At 36.5% G+C, this 23,957-nt stretch overlaps 2 protein-coding genes across 2 annotated transcripts; both read right to left on the bottom strand.

The window, feature by feature from the left end:
- Positions 1 to 2,412: 2,412 nt before the first annotated feature.
- LOC146164981 (hydroxylysine kinase-like) lies at positions 2,413 to 4,539 on the bottom strand. The gene is made up of 3 exons (XM_083380897.1): positions 4,450 to 4,539; positions 3,396 to 3,588; positions 2,413 to 2,876 (listed from the first exon to the last, which is right to left on the bottom strand). Exons 1-3 carry the CDS (start codon positions 4,537 to 4,539, stop codon positions 2,413 to 2,415), a joined length of 747 nt encoding a protein of 248 aa, XP_083237023.1.
- Positions 4,540 to 10,063: 5,524 nt separating this feature from the next.
- On the bottom strand, positions 10,064 to 21,188 carry LOC146164980 (aquaporin-like). Its single transcript, XM_083382403.1, has 6 exons — positions 20,905 to 21,188; positions 17,248 to 17,358; positions 14,578 to 14,704; positions 13,828 to 14,021; positions 13,310 to 13,450; positions 10,064 to 10,338 (listed from the first exon to the last, which is right to left on the bottom strand). The coding sequence occupies exons 1-6, from the start codon at positions 21,057 to 21,059 to the stop codon at positions 10,215 to 10,217; spliced, it is 852 nt and encodes a 283-aa protein (XP_083238529.1). The 5' UTR covers positions 21,060 to 21,188; the 3' UTR covers positions 10,064 to 10,214.
- Between the last annotated feature and the right edge of the window lie 2,769 nt (positions 21,189 to 23,957).

The following is a 23,957-nucleotide window of genomic DNA, read 5'->3' as shown; positions in this document are numbered from 1 at the left end:
TTTATTATTTCCCTTTTCGGTCAAAAAAGTAACTTATAATTATTCGCATGACCACATTTAATAAAACCAGGTTTGTATCACTAATGTTAACTTTTAGCATTTGATTTGCTGGCTACTATTATACCTTGTTGTTCGGCAGTGAGGGGTGTCCGGTGAAATGACGATTACAACAAAACTGCTCTAAAAATTTACAACATTTTATACATGCTGTAAACGTAAATTGGGTTGCTTAATATTTATGTTTTCCTTTTGAACCGGTACGCAAGGTGGCATAAACTCCATAAATTGCGCTGCTGGATACATTAATCTATTATACTGCTCCATTAAACAAGACCGCTTAGAATACAAATGTCCTCGCCATACATTAAAATTCATCGGTTCAACGGAATAACACAATTGCTTGAGCGGTGTAGCTTTTGCTTCTTCTACTGCGAACTTTCTAAATGAACTGCTCAAATTTAGATTGGCTTCAAGGCTAAGCAACACGTGGCTACTGCCACACATCTTCCATCTGTTTTGCAAAACAACACATGCTTGCTAAACGTCAATTTTCGAATACAGGAAATTACATCAGTAAAACGCTACACCAAAGTCACATGGGCGAAATTGGCGCGTTTTGGGGAAGTAAAGTTGTGCCGCTATTAAGCCGAAATTGTTGTACAGTCCTCGTATTGGCTGTAGCAATTCAGCAAGTACACTTTAATGAAAGAAAATTAATATTTAGCCGTATTAACGCCTAATTGTCGAGTTTTCTCGCTTAATTTTTCACAATATAAACTATAGAGCAGCAGTTTTCAATGGCGAGCCAAATGCAATTATAAAATGCTGTCGCGAGTCAGATTACCTTCATCAGAAACAACCATTTTTCTAGTATCCTATAAGCTAACAGTATATTTTTTTTGTAGCAGAAGGTCATTTGCAATAGGTAATGTATCCCACAAATTTTGTCAGTTTCTCTAATATAAGCTATAACTGTACATTTTGTTTGCAGCAAAATGTCAATTGCAATAGGCAACGTATCTCACAGTATCAGTGGTACCTTTCCAATACGACGTATATATACTGTAGTATACGTTCATACGAATATAAAGAAACTAGGCTATCAGCAATCAGCATCATAAGTTAAATTCACTGAGCCCTATTTGGATTTTACAACGCTTTCAGCTAAGCACTTCAAAAATAAAAGCATAAATCTTTTGAGCGTAAACCCCCGTTTTGCCGCAGGGCGTAGCCGCAGTAGACTAAATTTAACGCATTGATGTTCATTGTGTTAGAAACAATGCAATGCTTTCACAGCCACGGGATTGCGAGCCCATATATTATAATGAAGCAATTCAAAAGTGAGCGACAATACGTTAAGAAAACTCTTGTAAACGGTAGATTTGCTGATAGAAAGTCTGACACATTGACCTTATAAGTCCTGGTATAGAATTGCCGCTTGTTACTGCGCCTGGCCTGTCGTTCCGCATGAAAGCACGGTGAGTCGATTGCCCCATAAAGCGTTTAATCTTTCTTTTCCCAGCCTATATAAAGCTTAGTACAGACCTGAATCAACCTGACTCGGACAACTACATTTATTTTACATTTTTAAATATAATTAAAATTAGAGCAATTCATTTTTTGTTCAAATTAGATCAAAATTAGAATAATTAGATCATTTACGTTTTCTCGCAATAGAATTACTCGGGTAGTCGTAGTCCCGGGTCCGAGTCTAGCAAAGTTCAACGATTCCATATAGTACTAGTTCGACTCCCGACTCCACAGCAGGGCTTTGCAGCCGGAGCCCCGGAGCCGTGCATTTTTAACGGAGCTGGAGCTGAAGCCGGAGCTCTATACGTGTAATTTAAATGAAGCTGGAGCAGGAGCTGGAGCCAGTTGTTTAAAAAATAGCTCCGGCTAAGATGATATGCTACTAGCCTTCCACTAATAGCTGAATTCACATAATTTAACAGCAACTCTTCACAAAATTAGGAACTGTTGCCTCTTAGGCGCACCTTTTCTAACTAACCATTGTGGTGTTTTGTTTGTGAATATTTTGAAACGCTAGATATTGCAAATTAAGCGTTCAGCCTTAAACCTCAGTTTTTGTCGTAATGGAGCCGGAGCTGGAGCCGGAGCGGTGGTATCAATAAGCTCCGGAGCTGGAGCTGGAGCTAACCTATGATAAAAGAGAGCTCCGGAGCTGAAGCCGGAGCCGTTTAACATTTAAGACTGCTCCAAAGCCCTGCTCCACAGTCCTGCTGTCCATTGCCATTCAGCATTTAGTATGCTGCTTCCAACAGAAGTATATGCAAGTTACCGTACTTAAAAATACTGTAAACATATTTAAGTTTAGGCGAAATTTCGTCCACCTACACAATTGCTAGTGCACATCCAAGTAATAATCGGTAAAAATAAATTTATCGATCAGTATTAATAAAGAACTGAAGGTGAAATCCACATCTTCATTACTTCTTCTTTCCCTAGCTTCCACATATTTTTGATCAGTTGCGGAGAACCTGCATTCCGGGTGTACACAGACGCGTTGTCTGGATTTTTTGCGCAGCTATAGACTGACATCACATATGACGTCACCAATCTTCCCAATACGCAAGCATACAACACGTCTAATTCGACGTCTGTTAATTCATGTACTTTTCGATATCCAACCAACAGTTCTCTAGCGACCACATGTGGCATTAGGCCTTTTCTACTAGCGGTCATCATCATGTAAGCGATACAAATTGCAATCTCGAACACAGTGTAACCATAATAGGCATCCTCGAAATCAATCAAGCCTATTTGTTTTATGACGTCACCATTGCTCATCGGATTAGTGGAAGAGTGATTGTCAGGTAAAATCAAGTTTCTGTCATTGAAGTCATTTTGAATAAAGCCTAAATATAAATTGAATTGTAAATATATACAAAGTCAGTAACTAGTGTAATTTGAGGGGATGGGAAGTACTTCAAATAGGCTTTTTTAAACTGTGGCTCTTTATGAAGGGGACCATGACCAATCAAGGTTGAGAACCCCCGCTCTAAAGCCATTATTGTGCTAAAAGCTTTTTTTAGTCCTATTATTGAAGGGGGTCTAAAAGCTTTGATTAGTCCTATAGTTCATAGTGTACTAGAGATTACTTAGTTCCCCATAGTTTATACTATTTTTAATTTTTAATATCATTATACAATTATCAATAACGAGCTGGTACTGTGGATTCAAGCCTCACGTTTGCATTTTTGTGAAATATCAATGGGGCATTTTATAAAATTATATAATAAAAAACAAAAAAAAACTACAAACTTAAGAAATGTTAAAGCAAGGCAGTCTGAGAGCGACTGTTCTAAGGCCATAAATGATTTCCCACAGATAAAATGTTTCGATTTACCACTATGTTTCTGCTTCTTATAACTAACCTGGTCGGAGCAAATGCAAACGTTCCTTAACATCTTTTCGAAACATTTCGAGGAATTTTGTAACGATGTCCTGCATTTGCTTATCTTGTAAGTGATGCGTGTATCTTACAATTTCCATTGAATATTCTAGTTGCCAAATCAATTCCTCCCGGAATTCAATTGGATCAATGCTTTTCTCACTGTTAGGAAGAGCCTTTAAATGAAAAATTATTGAAGTATGCTTCGCTGCACTATAAAAAATAGAAAGTTTGAGGTTAAAAGATCCACATTATTATTATTAATATATTTTTTAAAAGATAACCTTATAGTTTAAGTTCCCATGAACACAAAAATAACTTTTAAGACAAATAATTATAGCATCTAGGACAGAGTTTCTTAATCGTGACCCACGCCCTACTCCCTGGGCAACCTCATAAAACCACGAATATACTTTTCAATTATTAGCCAATTGAACTTAAAATTTTGTTTTTTATTGTGACTTTAGAGAGTCGCCCTTGTGACTTTCCGTTTTTCCAAAGCCACTAAGTATCGAGAAACAACCAATGAGAGACCACAACACATTAACAATTAAGAACCACTAATCTCACATTATTGGTGGTTAAATTGCCGAAATATCTATCAGTGATGTCCGTAAATATTGATGCATGTTGGTGCACCGATTAAAATAATATTTTGAAGGGATTGGCGTGTAGGGTTTTTGGTGTTAAAACCTCCTCTCATAGACACAAAACAATAACTCTACAAACAAACACAATTTAAAACAACAGTACTAAAAAATACTAAAAACATTCAGCAGGTGATGACCTATTTAAAAGATTGTTAAACACTTACTGCAAGAGTTGTTGAAAAGAGTCCGCAAAAAGAACCAACGTTTCTCGACACAACGAGAAATTCCTGGTTTGTTAGTTCCGTCTGGAACAAAGTTTTACCTTCAACGAACTCAAACAAGTGTATTTGAATTTTTACCCCATGTTCATCTAATAACAATACAAATTAAACTACTGATTGATTTATAACAAAGTTTTAACAATATTTTTACGATTTACTTACTTACAGTGTATTTTGGACTTGCTTTCCCTGAGAGACTTGACAATAATCGGGGTACCTTTAGGTTGTTTGCCTTGCAGTGATTCAGCATTCGCATAATAATATCTAAAACATGCCATAAACATGTTATACAATATAACTAAACTTTATATCACCCTAATTAATCACAACACATATAGGTCTACTCCATGTGGATGTACCGCATATTGTATGTCTAAAGAAAAATATTGATAGAAAATTCTCCGTGTCACAAGTTTTAAGCGTCTCAGTCATAAAACCAAAGTCTAAAGTACGTAGTTCTTAGCATGATAAATAGAATTAAGTTCGCGCATCGTAGATTAAGCCTTATGCTACTGTCGTAAGTTTGAAATGTTATCAAAGTACCTTTCTGTATTTTATCTTTATTGGGGCAATGCGCTGTGGGAATTAACCAAAATGAAACCAGCTGTGGGACCTCTGGCTTATCACGTATCAGTCATGCCTTAGCCCAAGTGTATTGTAAAAAACAATAAACGCAAAGGTTACGATGTTTATGGTTATAAAAAGGAAAAAAAGTCTGCATAACTATAACGAAATAGATAGCTGGGCTTTACCCTTCCCTTCATAAAAATAAGTTTCCCATTTCGTAGTTTGCATGACAAGCTCTTTATTGCGAGTCAATACTTACCACTGTTCACAGGCTCGTATGTTTTTATTTTCATTACGTAGGAGTCACTGGGGGCTGTTTTATTTTTTCCGCAAGCGTATTCGTCCACTTCGTTATCTAAATACAGTAATACAATTTTTTTACCTAATTGTTTTTGATTAATGGTATCTCATATGCCACCATTCAATATTCTATAGTTTACCCCCATCATCCTTAGTTTACGAAGTGCGACATGAAACGCAACAATAGAATGTCTTGGGAGTTATTACAAAAAAAAAATAGAGTTTAACTGACTAATAATTAAATAATGTACGTTTTAGCAGCAAAATACAGCATTGTGCCAAAGACTGACTTAGATTTTAATCCAAAGTATTATCAGCACGTCGAGTAGCCTACTGTTGACAACATTGAGATTTCAATACACAAACCAGAAAAAAAAACAAGCACGGGTGAGAATCATTGCTTCAAGGAAAAATTTTCGGTATAAATTGATAAAGCATGGTTTAAATAAATACAAAACACAATTTTTAACAACTCCAATCTAAAATGCATATAGCAAAAACAGTAAACTACCATTTTTTATTAATTGTTTGCTGATTGCCGTGCAGGATAACACTTTAAAACACACTTTAAAATTAAAAAAACAGCATATACATTACTCATAGTTGCTAAGACCCGACAGTGACATAAAATATTAAATTTGCTTTGCGAATTAGATTCTTAAATATATCAATTTTTACAATGTTTTTCTTACTTTTCACCGTTCCATCGCTTTGTAAATAAAAATTTATATCCGCATATCCGTCTAAGCGAGAAACTTTGTGAACATTTATTCCGTACAAGGACTTTACGGCATCTGTTATGAGGGATTTTGAAAGGCTTTTGCAGTTCATTTTTTTAGGCTATAATAGCCTAGCCTACTTTGCCAAAATTGTTAATCTGCAAAAAACAAGTAAACATATTATGTCTAGTCATCTAGATCTAGAGTTTTTCAAATTCGACTATTTTCGGATGTCATGACTCATTGCGCCATATGAACTCTTGAACTGTACAATTCAACTGTACAAAGAGCAATTTGACGAGTAAGTTCAAGTACTGTGTTGCCAGAAGACTTATTAAGTCACTTCAAGTCACTTTAATGCAGTGATTCAAGGTGGATATTTTTATTATTCGTTTGAAATGACATTTTATTTGTAGTAGAATATGACAACCCCCTACCAATGTATGTTCTACAGTACAGTATGCAAAAATATATCGGTCCCAACTATTATTTGTCTTTCCTTTTCAATAGCACGCGGAATAACAAAATGTGCTCTGTTGGTACATTATTATGTGAAATAAAGGTCATATACTGCTTCGACTAAATATGTGCTCTGAAAATTGTTAAGTGGTGTGGCTTTTCTTTTTCTGATTTGAACTTTTTAAATGGACTGCTCAAATTTAACCTCGCTTCGAGGCTAGGAAACAAGTGGCAGTACTGTTACACTCTTTACCGCTGTTTTGCAAAGCAATACAAGCTTGCTAAATCAAAGCAATACAAGCTTGCTAAATCGTTTCTCGAATACAGGAAGTGACCGTAGTAACACATAATGACCTAGTCGTGAAGCTAGATGCCTAATTACAAACATTACGAGCAATATGTTAGTATTTTTTGTTTCTTCAAGTTTGTTAATTGCCCGCTAGTCGTTATTCTAGCCCTCATCTATATTTCGTTTGCAACAAATGTGCAAGGTTGTCCAACGGCGTTTTCAGATTATTGTATATAGTTACACGTTTATGGCAATGCGTGTAAAGACTTAAAAGGTGCCAATCTTGGTGTTTTAGTTGTTTTCATTAAAATTAAAAAATTTCGTTTCATTTCTCGTTTTCGCGAATTCGTTAATTCTTATTCTATTTAAATTCGGGAAAACTAAAAGCACCAATTTTCAGTTCTAAGCTAATTAAACCACGGACAAAAACTAGTTTTACGAGGCTATCGAGCAGCAGTTTTCAATGACGAGATCATTGTGAATATAAAATGTAGACGCGGCAACAACTTCATAAGAAAAACAATTAGTTTCCCTATACGTTTTAATGCACTGTACATCTTTGAATAGTAGAAAGCCAATTGCAATGGACAACGTCTCGTATGTGTGGCACTGGCACCTCTTCTAACATTCGTAATGCTAAATAAAAACTTGCAAATATAAATAAACGATACAAATGTCATAAGTTAAAGACAACGTCTATCAGCACAATTTAAGTTCAGCAAGACTTAACATTTTGAAGTAACAAAGCATACCTGATTTCATCACAATGAGTTGAAATGCCGCAGGGCGCAGTAGACTAAATTCAATATCAGTGTGGCCAATGATACGATTTTAAAACTGATATGGCCGCCAACTGGAAATTGTAAAGGTGGAATAGCATATGGTGGAATATTTTCCAACCTTGTATTGTGAGTGAATGAATTATACGACACCTGAAATATCTGAAATGTTGCTACTCGGGTTTATTTTTTGGCCGGATTGGGGAGTCGGACTCGGGGTATTTTTAACCGACTCCGCAGCCCTGGTCAGTAATGATTGATGAGGGAAATTCGTGATTTTTTCCCATATGAAAAGATTGGTTGTGGTTTTTGACCTATTGAGTATTTTAACTTATTAATTCGTAACAAATTATGTTTAACTTCAACGACTGAAGGCCAATAAGTTCATTTAATCTCTTACGATACAGTTTTGCGCAACTGCAACAATAAATTCGACGAGCGCATCGCACCTGGTAAAAATCCTACGCATGCAATAGTTCGACAAACAATTGTAACGGTCCCGTTGAGTATAGTAAATATGGATTTCACTGAGCATCTGATCTGTTCAATATTACTTCTTGGGCGAGATTTTGCTTTGTGGAAATGACCGAACACAAGCACACTATAGTAATGTTTTATAATTACTAGTTCGCAACCCTCTTTGAGAGTATTGTTTAACTCTGGTATATAAACACTTATATTTAAAGGTTAAAAGGTTAAAACGAACTAACTACATTTAAAAAAAGTTTAAAATAAAGTGACTTGCAAATATAGGTTTATAAAACCCAGTATTTCTTCTTTAAGAGGTTACACATGATTTTTGCAAAAACTTAACATGTTTATTTCGTATGTGCATGAACAACCTAAAAAATAACAACAAAACCAAAAGAATGGTAAAAAGAAATAGAAACGTTGCACACATTGTGTTGCCACCAAATAGAAATTGACGAGAGCTTTCTTTTTCACACGCTCCGCCGCAACCTGTCTTACCTAAGAGTTGAAGCCGCATGTTTTCGACGCGTTTTTAACTTATGAGCAGAGAAACCAAAGCCCTTGATACAATCAAAGCCTCACGGAAGCCCTTACGCGAGGAATTTCGACCATGACGGAGGATTCTGGCCAAGGCAAAAGGGAAACGCGTGGTTTTAAGGAAACCGCAGCTAACACGCTTAAGCTTTACCAAAATTAGGGGTGGTTTGAGTTTTCTTTTGACTTTTAAAGTCCCCTTTTTCGTATAATTTTTTGTATCTTTTTAAGTTTGCAAATGTGCATTGCTTTTTAATAGGCGCCAGTTTTTAAACTTGCCTTTACGACATTTCTACTCACTAGGTGCTAAAACGAAAGTCTCGCTCATAAATATCTGTTTTAAATTAACAGTGAAATTAAACAAATAACGCCATGTTTTTTCAATGGCCGTCTGTATTTTAGGAACTTTCGATTAAAGTTTGAGAGGTATTACGATGCGATTAAAGTTTGAGAGGTATTACGTGAACAGCAAAGCGAAATCGTTAAAGCCAACAATTATTTTTGGCAACAACAAAATAAACTTTTACCAATTCAAGCATTCCATATATTACGGGAATACAAAATCGAGCACACTTTTACAGCTTAAGAAACAGCATTGATGCAAAACGAAAAAAAAGCGTAACGCAGAAAAGTGAAAATTAAAATTACGACAAAGCGATATCAATAAACAGAATAGGGTTTTAGTATAGCAACGTTAACGACATATTTCTTACTACATTGCAGTGCTAGGGTTGAGGACAGGGATAGATTACCCATGAAGCAATAATCATGTGCTGAGACCTTTATAGTATTAAAGAAAAGACGCAACAAAATGTATTACCGGATTTCTTTTTTCTTTAACCTAAGGGGGTTAATCCGGCCATGGTTATTGGCTAATCAGGGCAGGAATGAACATCTACAAACATTTAGCAGTACCACAAATCACTCTGGGGAAATATAATTCCAATCGCTAAAAATAAATCGTTGCCTGCAATAATTGTAAATTTTGCTTGTTTATATTTTGTCTTTAGTGGCATATTCGGCAAAATGGTTGGAAAAATATTTCCTTTGCGGGGAAAGTTTATTAATGTTATTCATCGTTTACGTGTTGGCTGCTGTTTGGAAAAAAGGCTGGGAAAGTCATTAGGGCCAGGCAAAAAAAAGTCATTAGGGCCAGGTAAAACGTGACGTCACAAAGAAGTAAACTTAAGAACAGTATATAGCAGTTGGTTTCTGAATAAGTTCAAGGTTGGAGTGTTACTTTTAATACAAAAAGCTACATTGCAAAGATGTCTAGTTTAAGTTGGTCCAAAACTTTTTTTCGACGGTAAGACGCACTACACCTTTGGGCTGAAACCATTTAATAAAATCGATTCAGACTTACTAGAACCATAATACAGATTCGCACGGCCAAAAAAAACGTATTTTTTGCATTTGCGTAGTAAAAATAGGCAAAAAATTCACTTTGGGGGCATGACCACGTACCCCCTGAATCCTTTCCTGATTAGGGCAAAATTTCTTCCAGTGGCCTTATCTATTTAGATTTACAAACAAATGTTAGAAACATTTACAAACAAAGGTTAGAAAATATATATACTATACTTTTGGATTGTTTTTAATAACAACTTATGTTTAGTTGCTAATTCGTGAAAAAAGGCTAAACAGCCTTTTTTGTATCGGCCGCCAAATCCCCTCGCAACACTCAAATTCGGTCGTATACACTCAGCAAAATATGGTTAATCTGCGAGGCGGGTGTCATGCTATACTGCATATACAAAAGCTGAGGCGTCAACATAGGTGAAGCGAAAGTGGAAACTTGCGACCGCCTTTCGGATTACAGCTCTTCGCTGGGGTGATCTTCGTCCTTTCTGTTGGAGATGGGAACAGTCGTGCTTTTTCCAGCGATCATATCCGACAGACGCATAATCCAAACCCGGTCGGGAGGTGCAAAAAACGACCTAAAAAGCGATAATTTTACGTCAACCAATGATATATATCAGTCGTTCTTAACCTCTTCCTTGCTGCACGCCTTTTAAATAACCAAACAATTCTCCCACCCTCTTCTAGAACTGTTAAATAACAAAAACACGATGCAAATCCGCATAAAACATTATCTCCATTGTAATTTTAATAATAACTGATAACACAGAAACACAATACCAAAATGTGAGTTATAGTTTTACATTTACATGAGAAAAGAAATAAATTACAGTAATACATGTTCTGTGTCTGATTCGGTATACCCGAACCCCCTTGAAACAGTTGTACCCCGGTTAAGAAACCCTGATATAGATAAACTATCTGTATCTAATTTCTTGATGTCGTTAGTTAGATCAAGCTATTTACAGAAAAGTAAAGAATAAAACTAAAAGAAACTAAAAAGTAAGTAAGAGAGTAAATGTGAAGAGTGCAGTATTCTTTCCATTGGCCAAATTGAAGGCGGGAAACAACTGAAGTGTCAGTAGGTGTTCGTAGGCCTACCCAATACTCAACCAATCCCTATTTAAGAAGCTGGTGCCGCCACTTAAAGATAGGGCCAGAGTTGTGAACTGCGTACCGGCAGAAGGATAACATTTTGACCTTTTTGCTTATGTTGTTTGTGTTAATAGTAATATAAATATTTGTCGTTTTTGCCCCCCCAAAAAACAGTGTTGCCTGGGGGGAAATGGCATTTTACTATCCGCATAACCCTTACTGCACGGAAAATACCTCTTTTTGCTTTCACTTTAAGACGCGACTTTATTTGTGAGTTCTTATTAACTAATTGTGCACTTCTTACTTTATATTGTGTTGTGTTTAATTAAATACTGCTGATTCTGATACTAGTGAGATATATTTATCGCATAAAATCTACAAGCTGAATTTTGGTTTTCCAAGTTTTGTACTCAATTCATCTGTATACCGAGAAATGCATATAATGTATTGCATACTTTGTTTAGTGGACATATAGCACTTTTATCTCTCACAATGCTGGTAAAAAAAAAACGGCAGGCAATATTTTAAACACAGAAACAGTGAAATAATAAACTTGTCTCTGCTTTAGAAAAAACAATTAGTAAAAAAACAAAAGGGAAGAACTCATTGCACTGAGCCGAGACAGATTATTGGTCAACAAACGGAAATCAGTCGCCGCCATAGCGAGAACTCTTCATAGATATCAACAACACGCTGAATCAATCAATGGCGTTAATAACATGTTTACGTAATTGGCGACGTACTTGACGTTAATGCCTTGTTTACGGCATTTTTTGAGCGGCACGTATCGCACTTAGGTGTGAAAGTTGGTTAAATTTTGAAGAAAATTATTCATCCGTTGAGTATGCGCGCGTGCGAGGCTCACAAACAAAAGTCTTAGCGGGTCAACTGGGTTCGCGAAATCTGCGATAAACGACGACCTTGGTGAACTCGATTTTGTGATCAAAGAACTCGACCGAGCACACTCTGAAACTTGTTGTTTTACTGAATTTGTAACTTGTTGTTTTACTAAATTTGAAACTTGTTGTTTTACTAAACCTGCGATTCTTTGAGATTTAACCTTGCCCGCTTTTAACACACATGCGTTGCGAAAACGAAAAACGAGGTTGGATACCAGTGTTGTAAACAGGTCATTTTGAAATGACTTAAGTCCCAGTCAAGTTATTTGCAAAATAACTTAAGTCCAAGTCAAGTCTTTTTGAATAAATAACAAGTCAAGTCCCAGTCAAAGTCATCAGGTTCGCAAGTCAAGTTCCAGTCAAGTCATAATTAGAGCAAGTCAACTTCAAGTCATGTCCTTGCCGTAAAAATAAAACGTTGAACTATTGGAATTTTTAATCTCGTACGATTATGAGCAATAACTGAACTAAAAAATGAGAAAAACGCAACTTATAGCAAGCAAATTGTTTTATGTGCAAACATTTGGATAAATAGCTCAATTTTATTAAAAAAAGACTTACAGAAAGCACTTCAATTCAACCTAAGTAATTTGCCCAAAAGACTTAAGTCAAGTCAAGTCATTTGAAAACAGTGACTTAAGTGCACTTAATTGACTTAAGTCATTACAACACTGTTGGATACATTTACGAATTAGTTCAAGTAAAGTGTATTTTAAAGGCTTTATCTTGCAATATTGTTTTCCTTTTTACATCGAAGCAGTAAAAAGTAGAATTACTATGGGTGTACATTTCAGCGGGAATGCAATAGACACAGTACATATCTAACTCTACTAAATCAAAACTGAGCAAACTGCCTTACAATTTCAAGGTGCATTTGGTCAAATGGCCCCTGACGAAAGCGATATTCCACTGGAATAGGCACGGCTACCCACGAAAATATGAGCTGGCAAGCTCTGGTTAAATTAAATAGGATATTCGCCTGCAATTCAATCATAGACGCCAGGGCGTTATTTTCTAGACAGTGCAAAAAACAAAATAGTCAAAAACATAATTTGGTATTATATGGCCTCGTCTCTATATGGCAGGGGTTCTTAAACTTTTTTTACCGCCGACCCCTAAATTGTTTTGGCCTCGCGTGGACCACAATAGGCAATTTTTTTTTAAATGACGTCATGAATTTACGTCACAATACAAATAGACTTCATAAGTCTGCTGATTTCGGTCCAAAAATGTGAAAGTGAAATGGAGTCTTAATGCATTCAGTGCAATACCGTTTAATTTTTAGTTAAACTGTTGTGTTTGATAAATTGATTACTTCTTAAATATACACTAATATTTCAATTAGGCTTTCATGGACCCCCTAAAGCTAGGTGACGGACCCCTAAGGGGTCCATGGACCCCAGTTTAAGAACTCCTGCTATATGGTAATTCAGGAAAGTTTTAAACACGGCGTACGAGAAATCCTGGGCGTCTAAAACCGCTCTGCACACCCACGTTCGGCGCCCACGATTACAAAACTCAGTTATTCATCGCATAAGTAAAAAAACAAACTCACATGTAAATGAAGGCGAACAGCATAGCCCCAAGGCAGTCGGCGACCCACCAGACCCAGTGGTAGTTCCACGCTGCCCCACCAAGCACCACGGCAGGCCCGAACGCCCGGGAGGGGTTCAAGCAACCAGCTCCTATCCATTTTCTAAAAATAAATAAAGAGAAACGTTAACGTTATTTTCTATGCAATGAGCTAAGAAATGGTTACAGCTAGAGAGGAAACTGAATCACGTTTTTGGACCTATATACCGGTAACCGACTTTTTACTATAGCTGAGATACGGTAACAATTATTGAAGTTACGTTTATTCTATCAACGATTTAATTTTATACAACTTTTATTTTTTTAGCTTTGCCGGATGCTGATTTAATGAAAATCAAAGTATACTCTATTTTGAGCAACGTTTTTTAAGGCCATAGATGTAATCATAGACCGATGCACTTCGGTAAACCATGATATATATTTTACTGCTAAAGCACAATTTTGGCCGTTCTGTGGGTTGGCTTTCTCATAGTTACTCACCCGGCCAAAATTCCCTGGAAGACGGTTATTCCGATGGCCAGCGGCCCTGTGGCCTGGTCGTACGTTTTGTCGACGACCATGGTAACGGTAAAGAACACCATGGCTCCCGTTGTAATCGCTTCACAGCAAAAGATGGCGGCGATGTTGGCGTCATCGGCGATCAAAAACGGTCCCGGTGCGTCGTTTTTTATCGTCTGCGAAAATGATGAATAAATCCCGATACAGGGAATACATATACTATAGTGAAGGGAAAATATAACTTAAAAGAGTGCCAGCAAAGGCATCGTCAGTATATCTTAATTCGAATGAATACATTTTTATAGTGTCTGACCTGAATTGCTAGCTTTGCTAGAGTATTCTGCTGTTAAACAACAGAGTTCATAGTTATTGCTGGGGTACTAAAATATTTAGCGAAAGGCAGATTCGCCTTATTAATTTCCTCCTTTAATGAGGCAACAATGTTTCTAAATAATTATAGGTTATGTAAGTTGGCGTAATTTTCCTAAACGGCATAAAACACTTCGTTCGTTCGTTCGTTAACTGCAGGGCCTAATGAATAGTTATGTAAAATAAAACTGTTTACCCGCATGCATCTCTCGAGAAAAATTGGGCAAACTATCTTTTTCTGTAAAACAATCGCACACGAGTAAGACTTCACAAAACGCTGTGTTCTTTTAGACAGGAACTTGGACATGCAATTCAGCCCATCATGCCATTAATCTATCAATCGGTCCTAAAATTTCAACTTACCTGTGCAATGACAGCGCCCAAAATGGATCCCAAGCACTGCATGATAACATAGGGAATAAAGAGCCACGGCGACAGCACCCCGGTACACAGAAGTCCAACTGATATGGCCGGGTTGAAGTTGATGATACTGCGAACAGATAGTTGTCTAACGTTAGGTATTTAGCACAGGGCAAAGATTTCAGTCTGAGGCCTTTTAAATCGATTAAAACGTTTCGCCGTCTTTCAGATTTGACAGTAATAAACCGGTTATTTGTCGTTGTCTGTTTAGGCGCTTGTAGAAATAATATACAACTTAGTTGGGGGTTGTTTTAATCAATTTTTGCATGAAGAAAGCCGAAATAAAACAAACTAAGCATATGCTTGCGTAGAAATGATTTGGCGACTCCTAAAACTTTTTGTACAGCCGCCTTCAGCGTCGCGACGCCAAATTTGGGGGTTAAGTTTTAATTCAGTGAAGTAAACCGGTATGAAAAGCAAAAGGTAAACTGAACATCAAGGCCAATGCTGATACAGTTCGGCCACGATTTATTCCAAACATTTGAATATAAAAACAAATACCGTTTTATGTAATTGTTTAATATTTAATCTGCTTTCAGTAGCACATGAAGTATTTTAGTAATCTCGGTATGAATTGCCACAATCTTTAATCGTTATTTATTAATTCTATACGTGAACTATTAAAATGATTCTTAAACGGCGTACCCGCGACCAGTAGATACAAATCGCGAAAGAAAAGAAGCTAAAAAGCTTGTATTTCGACAAACTGTGACTCGAAAATTTTGGCAAAACAAGAAAAAAAAACGCTTTTCTCTCTATCGCAAACTTGAGAAACTTGAAGGCAAGGATATGCCGTTCGACGACTGATTCTCGCCGTGTGATTGTTACGCATTCTTCTCATTCTTGGCAAAGGTCGGAAAACGCTTGAATTTCTAGAAAAAAAACCTGACAGCGAACTGCTAACGCTAAACCGGTTTAACGTCTGGTCGACTCAAGTTATTGTCGTCTGCGTATGGGGTCTACCAATTAGCAATATGCACTCAATGTAGATAACGTGTGTTATGTTTTGATCTTTGGAACTTTCAAAAGTTTCAAAATTCAAAATTAACAAAGTATAAAAAACGAATTTAATTTGACCATTGGCTAAGCTCGAAATTGATTAATAATATTCACGAAAATCAAATGAATACGGTTTAAATACGGACATATTTTGTGAGAAAAGTGTTTGCAAGGCAATTAACTATACTAATGGCAGACAACAAAATATAATCTCCTAAAGTGAAAAAAGATAGAAGTTTTTAAGACCAAACAATGATTAAAATTTGAGCTTACGGGACATTGGTCAGTTCTTGTAAGGCAGGGGTGGGCAACCTTTTTAACACAAGGGCCAGTTAGGAAATGTTATGTTTACAGGAGGGCCGCACATCAAATAAACAGTAATTCATATTTTCAACTTTTACTGGAAAACTAATGAGCTACTAGGCTGCAACTACGGCAGTTTTGTCAGTGCTGTCTACTTTTGAATTTGGAAATAACTTTTCCTACAATTCCAATGACGCCTTTCTCTTACGGATCGGCTCAGTTCAATTTAATTAACAGCTTTAATTCAAAACCAGCTGTTAAACATAACATCTCAGTCAATATGTGTGGCAAAAGTCTGTTACACCTTGAACGTACTAGACAAGTATAATTATTGCAAAACAATTCTTTATCATAACAACTTGACACTAGTAAAACTTGTTTTGTATTAGATGCTTCCCATTCGAGTTCAACTGCATTAGTGTAGCGGTGCAGCCTATGGGTTACATCGCACTTCAAACACGAAACTGATAGAGCAAAAGTCCCAACATGGTGCGCACTCATAGCCTTATTTAGGGGAAAATAGCTGGAAGAAGGTTAAGGGCCGCGCACGTTGCCCACCCCTGTTGTAAGGTATGACTAACAAACTTCACCAAGTGCAAGACAGCCCGCCGAATTTTAACTGGGTATAGAGTTAGTCAACACATTTTCGTGATTTTGACATATCGGCTTTAAAATATATTGTACAACGAAGACCAACCTACACAGGGGCCAGACTTTTCGTATATCACAGCAACTTGTCTTACACTACGCAGACCAACTTGTTTACCTAGGCTGTTGGGCAATCGAGTGATTGCAGAAAATTTAAACGGGTGAAACGATCTTTCGCGATAGATTTGCCCAAAACATCGGGGCTTTAAGCAGATATCAGCTTGAAGGGCTAAAGCTTTAAAAAGTGCTGCTAACATGGCAGCCCTGGAAATTGATGAATGCACGACCACTTGGGTGGTCAAGTTGTTTTGCACGAAATGGCACTGTTTCAATCCTTGAAAGCCGGAAAATAGGCTTACGTGAGACCTGCTCCTGCTACTCAGAGACGGCACGACTAAACAAGTATTGTGTAGGCTAATTTGGGTTTAAGGGCAAAGTACATTTGAAAAGTATAAACTCGTAAAAAAGTCAGTACGATAAGTGGTTGAGCAGCGTAAGCTTGATTGCGATTTGTATGCTACAAATGTTATTAAAAAAAAGAAATATGGAGGATTTAGTCTTACAAAAATGCGCCGGTAAGCGCTGCGTATATTGGTATCCTTATATAACTTGATCTTTCCAGCCCTCTTTTTAGTCAAACAATAGTACAAGCCTACAACTTACCAGATTTTCCAGTAAAGAACAATAAACATCCAAACAGCGAATCCTGCTTGGAAAGCTGGAACCAATGTGGAAACTAAATAGTCGGCGGCGAATTCCGAAGGCAGGATAGTTCTGTTGATTTCAAACATAAAAATCATAAAGAACGTAAAACAAACTGCAATCTCTATATGTTTAGTCAAAATGTTTTCGGGAGTCGTCACATTTCTATTTTCTCGGAATATCACCGGATTTCAAAAAAATAATAAAGCCAAAATATTCGATAAGTCAACATTGTTTGTTTACAAAGGTGTCGGCAATACTTCATGCCATCATGAGTGTAAAAATACAAGTAACGATAAAAACGAATAAGACATGCACGAAAGAAAAAAAACGAAAAAAATAACAGGAAAATAAGGTATTTTTTTACACTGATGATGGCATGAGGGATTAACGAAACGTTTGTAAACAGCGAAATGTCGATTTTATCAATATAATAAATAGCTTTAGTATTTTCATGAAAATTACTAAAAACCCGTGTCTTGTGTTCCAAAAATCACCCAATAATTCTACGAAATAAACTAATGTTTTGTAGTGGTTTTAAGTTGGCCAGTATATAGCCTACTGATTACAGGTGTTAAGCTAATGGTTGTTCCCCATTTTTTCAGTTTGTGGTGACATATTTCGACGCAAAATTAACCTTGTAAAAATGTTCGTGCGCACTACTAAAAATAACCGTTCAGTTTAACGGGCTTCTTTCCGTTTTCTATTTGATATGCACACATCGGTAAGTATAAGGAGTTTTGGGTGTGGTGTGCAAAAAAAATGATCAAAACAAACAAAAAAATAGCTTCTCGAGAAGGACCTTTTCATTTAGGATGTGCTTATCGCTTGGCCTATTAGATTTTTATTACCGCAAAAGAGGCGAATTCTGCACAAAATGAAAAAAGAAGTACAGTGCAGATGGTATTTTACCTTTAAATAATAATTTATCATTTCTTTTTGAATAATTGTATAAATATTTAGAAAAAGTAACGGTGAAAAAGACATAATGAATATTATGTGGTTTCTTAGTTGTTTTCGATAAAACGGATGATATAAAATGATTAGGCTTGATACCGAAAAGTCACATGAAATATATTTGCGTTGAAAATATCAGCCTAAACACAAAAAAGGGGACTCTTAAGCGTTTTTTAATGTCCTCAGAGATCCCTCAATTTTCGATCAAATAGAGAACAAATACTGTTAGAAGCGGATATATGGCAGACACAGTTATCGCCAAAACAGACACTAAAAACACAAAAACCGCGCGCTATTATGTTACAACCCTGCTTTTCAGCTCATTTGGAATGCTAGCTATTTCGTGTTCGCCATTCGATCTTGTTGTTAATATTACTGCCTCCGCTGCAGATGCCTACAACCGCGGCAGTAAACGCCTGGATTATATTGGAACCAGAAAAGCTTTGTTCAACCCAATAGTATGTAACTTGGGAGTTGGCCGTGCTATATTCAATAGAACGTATAAAATAGGGAGCATTTTTCTTTTCAATTTGACAGTACCGTTCCGATAAAAAACTATCTATATTAAATGCAAAAATAATTTGTAAAGCTTCAGATTTAATATAAACATATCAACATATTCAAATAGCAATGGAAATGTATTCTGTTTACAAGTGTCATTTTACATGAGTATCGCTTGTTTCACGCGTGGGACTCCAGCAGTAACCTAAAATAATGTTATTGAACTGCCAGCCCTGCTATATTTACTGACGACACAGGTTTTCTGGAAAGCGATCTGAGGGACTAAACGTGAAAGTCAATGTTGATCAGCGGAGCTTCAAATTTTATAATGGTCAACATTAGTTAAACAATGTCTTTTGTCGAACGCTTTAGTTTGAAATTTGTTCCACAATTAAACATCTTTAATATAAAAATGAATATGCTGTCTTTCAATTGGTCAATTGGCGAATTCGTGGACAATCAAAAAATCCTCTCTTAATATTTCCGCGCTCAAACCCGGAAATATCAACTGATTTATAAAAAAAACAAGCACCATTGTTATATAATCGCTGGACAAATCGCTTCATCAATCCCAACCTAATGTGTAATAGTACGGGAGGATGCGGTAATGGTCAACCTGGGGCTGGTTTATTATCTCCTCTATTTGTATATCAACGGCTCAGGCTTTTTTGTCAGGCCTCTTTATTAGCTCGATTATCCAACAGACAAAGGAAGCATGGGTACAGAACTTCACATAACCACCTTGCTGACCAAACAAATCGTTTACCATTTTTAAGTCCACTCATATCAACTCGTTGTAGCCAACCGCCTACAAGGCCATTTTCACGTTTCAATAGCGTAATTACTATACAATAGGAGAACAACCTTGGTTGCTTGAATGCCTTCCATATTACTACAGAATATAAAGGTATTTTTCTTTACGGTCAATTGTTGTTATTGGATGAGCATATTTTTAGCCTCGAAATCAGTAATGAAATTTTCATTGGGATAAAAAGTCATTTTTTTCAGCTGCTTTTGGGGACGCTGTTGTTTTCCTACAAAAAATGGCCAAACAGTAACGAACGATGAAAATAAATATGGGGTTAAATGTAGTTCCTGGTAAGCATGTTAACATTCTTTGCCTGACCGTGCATACGTAGAACTAAGGCATATTTTCAATTTAAATGTCAAGATGGTTGCTTTTGTTGCAAGATTTAAGTTAACATGCGTCAATAAATCAACTTTAAAAATGCTCGCGGGCCGCAAAACTACTGCCTGCGGGTCCGTGTCGGTACTTTTCTTAAATCAAGTTTTGCCTGGTCTCTTATACAATTGGTAACGCAAAGTTAAACAGATTTGGTGATTAATTACCATAACGGATCTTTGTTACGGAATTGTCAGCAAAAAATAGATTTATTCTATGATAAGCGAATCGAAATTATATAGGTACAAACTTTCTTGTTGCGTTAAAATGATAAAGTTTTATGTCTATGTCGTTTTATACCTTTACGTGTTCTATTACATTGTTTTACGCAGATCAGACTACGCTTATAACGATGACAGCTGCAATCGTCGAATTGTTTTTTTTTATACATTTCCAATGTGTATGTTTATTAGCAAATATATTTGGTGTAAGATTGTAAGTTTCCTAAAAGTCGATTTTCTATGCCACGCTTTGTTTTTTAGACCACACTTTAATCAAACAAAATCTGCTGGCAGTGCATGAAAAATATACCGGAAGCAATGACGTACAATTACAATGACGCATTACCTGTGATGGCAACGCCATGTGTGCTTTTTGCAAATGGCAATTTAAGTTTGTTACCGTCTCAAAGTATAATCACGACTATAGCATTTTACTCAAAATTTTTTGAAAGCAGTGTAATCTTGCAAGTACACAGTGAATAGTCTGACGTTAGAGTGGTTGAGCTTTTTTGTATTTATATAGTCATAATTATAATATAGTTATCATGCTGTGTAAGTGAATATTCACTTAACACTAAAATATCATTAAGAAATATATTTCGTGCTCATAAATTGCCTCTATAAGTTATTTTTAGAATAATGTTACGTTTCTCATCATCTAAGAATGTATAATAAATTAATAAGTAATGCGAGGTGGTGATACCTACAGTACAATACCAGAGTCAAAACTTAAAAACATAGACGCGTATAACTTACTGGTTGCCCACTGTGTAGGGCTTCGTTGTAGACACAACCATCGAGCCCCAAAAGGTGTGCAGAATCATGGTGAAAAATTCCGCCAGCAAAGGTTGAACGACCAGCAAAAAGATTTCCCGTCGACTAGCATTACGGTAACGTTGAACAATACCCATCTTTACTCTGTATTGCTACTTGAGTGTCGTAGCCTATAGGTTTAAGCAAGATGTCGGCGAAATTACAAGGTTGTAGTATAGCGTATTGTTGCTTGATTCGCGATTCAGGTAATGCGACACTCGGAACCAGTCGTCCTTTATATAATCCAGCCCTCCGTGCTGACTGCTGTTTTTTTTTCAAGTCGTCCGCCAACGAAAAAGGCTCCACGGGTCAAACAACAGGCCTTGCTGCGCCCAAAATGTGAGCTGAGTGCAAATTTTTCGTAGGCTCGGGGAAAATGTGACGCAAAATCGACTAGAGCAACAGCCTTGTCTAAAGTAGTAATGTTGCACCGATTATTTATCGTTTGTGTGCATGTGCGTTATTGTTTTTCAGTTTTGCCGTTTGTACGCGTGTTTTCGTTTTCCTCTTTCTTTCTCACGTAAATTATATCGCTTTTCCACTTTTGCACCACACCTTTCACGCTGTATTTTTTTATCTTATTACGTTTTCCGTTATCACCTAATAATTAGTTACATTTGACACACACACACACACACACCATTTTTTCTCTCGTTGTTGTAGTTAGCGTAAACCAAAACCATTGTCGGCAGTCGTGTTTCTGGGCTAGCTTGAGTTCATTATAAAAACCCTGGGGATTGACTTTTCTGTCACCTTTTTAGGCGTTGGTCGCTTTTCGTTGTTGTAGTGTTTTTTTATTTTACGTCGCTTATTATAATACAATTAAAAGACACGCATTGTAGCGCAATTAAAAGACACGCAATGTAGGCCGTGAAGTACAGTTCGGGAATAGTTTAACGTAACAATAATGCACAACAAACTTCTCCTGAACAAGCGAAATTCGGTTTTCTGACGATGCTTTTCGGTCTTGGTTGTTTACTGCTTCGCTTGTTTTTCACTTGAGTAAAGCTGCTTTAGCGCGAAATTCCGAAACGCCAAAAAACAAATTCTGTTGGAATTTCGTCAACCCTGGTTAAAATAAGTGCCAGCGGGGCGAAAATATTTGTTGCTATTATTTTTCCTTAACTCTGCGATAGTCCAGCTTAAATGTTTATAGAATTTTATACATTTACATTTTTTTAAATTGTTTTTTAAGAACATTAATAACTCATAAGTTTCATTAATATTTTTAGTTTGAATAGTAGCAAATTAAATTTCTATAGTTTGAAAAAGGTATATTTTTCCGGAACTGGTTTATCGAAATTAAGAAATACATGGGCGTAGCCGATATGAATAAACGTTACAGGCGGATTTACTCTTTAGCAGCATGTCAACACAGTATACTATACAATGGAAACACTGTTTTCATAGACGTTTGATTTTGTCAATTTTTAAACACAACTTAATTAATTTTTTTTGAAGGGGGGGGGGGGGGGGGGATGAATCACGTATTTTATACAATGGTTTCGGAGACAAGGTAGATGCTTAGTAATATCATGTTATTTAATAGGTTTCCAACTTTTTCTTTGCGTCGTGCAGTTATAGAAACTATACGACCATTCACAATTTTGGCGGTAAATTTTAACAACCGATTTTGCGTCAAGGGTAAAGAAAGAATAAAGGTAAATGCAACTACCCTATAGGTAGAGGCTAAGCTAAACACTAATCATAATCTACCAGCAACTTAACTTCACAAGTGTTACTATAGCTGATTGCCACAAACTGTCTTTTTAATACAAACAGCATAGATTACTACAGCAACCCTAATGAGGCTTCCTGTGCATCACAAACAGAGTCGGATTCATTCAATTATGACGTAAGATAATCGTGCCGCCAGCGCGTTTTACAGTTGACCCTCGTGTCGATAGTTAACGGAGCACAAGATAATCGTTTTACTTTGCCGTGCGGCGTGCAGCATTGTTCAGGCACAATTTGGCTTTGCGTTTAGTGAGTTAATTACAAATGGCGTTACAATGCAAAGATTCTATTTACATTATGACTTTAATGTCATTAATACAGTATCATTGGTCGAAGTAATACCGGGCATTTTCTGGCTAAATGGGCATACTTCAAGAATATAAAGTTTTTTTCTGGCAAAAAACACCACAAAGATATTTTTAACACCATGGCTCAGCTTAGTAAACGGATTTTTATGAAATAATATCGACAAACATAGACTTGTTTCTCTACTGGAGCTAAGTTTTTCTAGATAACGTAACCTAATATATAATTATAACCTTTTCTTGGTCTTCCTCAGTTTTTGTCCGTTTTTTATAGAGGTACTAAAGCTAAAAACGAAATGGAACTGCTCAAAAATCTAACTAATTTTAAATGACCCCGAAAACTTTTCATACGTACAGTAGTTTATTTAAAATGCACATACTTGAGAAAACAATTATAATATTAAACCTATTTTTTATACCGCTCAATCGCATCTAAACTACAGAAACCTGTGGCCGACCTCAAAATATTGTAGCAATGTTTGTTTACCACCGCAGCTTAGCCACGGCAACCAACAAATCATAAAAAATCCCATAAACGACGACGCACTGTCCGAGTTCGATTAAAAGGGCCGTAAATAGCCCTGGTGAAATCAACTTGGTTGCAGCAACAGTGCGCCTCGTGCGACTATAATATACATAAATATATTCCGCCAAGTGTCGTTAAAGAACCCGTGCTCATAACCATGACGAGCTGTGTATTGCTGCAAATCAACAATTATGTGTTTACAAATTGCTTGCAATCAAAGTTCGCATACTTTGCTATTGCTCTAACTGTGTTGGCTAAATTGTTTTAGACGTCATTGCCACACACGATTGCCTAAAGCTACATTGCTAAGGCAACAAAATTTTTAGCGTTTTTTATGAACTTTAGCGTCTTCGTTAAGTACGTTACTAATCTTATTTAACTTTACGTTAGTGTAGTTTTATCACAGCTAGTAACTTTTACAAAATAGA

Source organism: Ascidiella aspersa, chromosome 2 (genome assembly GCF_963924565.1).
Source record: "Ascidiella aspersa chromosome 2, kaAscAspe10.2, whole genome shotgun sequence".
In the NCBI taxonomy this organism is placed as follows: Eukaryota; Metazoa; Chordata; class Ascidiacea; order Phlebobranchia; family Ascidiidae; genus Ascidiella; species Ascidiella aspersa.
The sequence above is the reverse complement of the archived record's forward strand: the minus strand, read 5'-3'. Positions and strand labels throughout refer to the sequence as shown.

Coding starts and splice junctions, on each gene's coding strand:
- LOC146164981 (XM_083380897.1), bottom strand. CDS start 4,539: ATGCGAATGCTGAATCACTGCAAGGCAAACAACCTAAAGGTACCCCGA. Junction 3,589..4,449: donor AAGCAAGTCCAAAATACACT/GTAAGTAAGTAA, acceptor TTTCATTTAAAG/GCTCTTCCTAACAGTGAGAA. Junction 2,877..3,395: donor TTTGCATTTGCTCCGACCAG/GTTAGTTATAAG, acceptor ATTTATATTTAG/GCTTTATTCAAAATGACTTC.
- LOC146164980 (XM_083382403.1), bottom strand. CDS start 21,059: ATGGGTATTGTTCAACGTTACCGTAATGCTAGTCGACGGGAAATCTTT. Junction 17,359..20,904: donor CCCTACACAGTGGGCAACCA/GTAAGTTATACG, acceptor TGAAATCAACAG/AACTATCCTGCCTTCGGAAT. Junction 14,022..14,577: donor TGGGCGCTGTCATTGCACAG/GTAAGTTGAAAT, acceptor TCATTTTCGCAG/ACGATAAAAAACGACGCACC.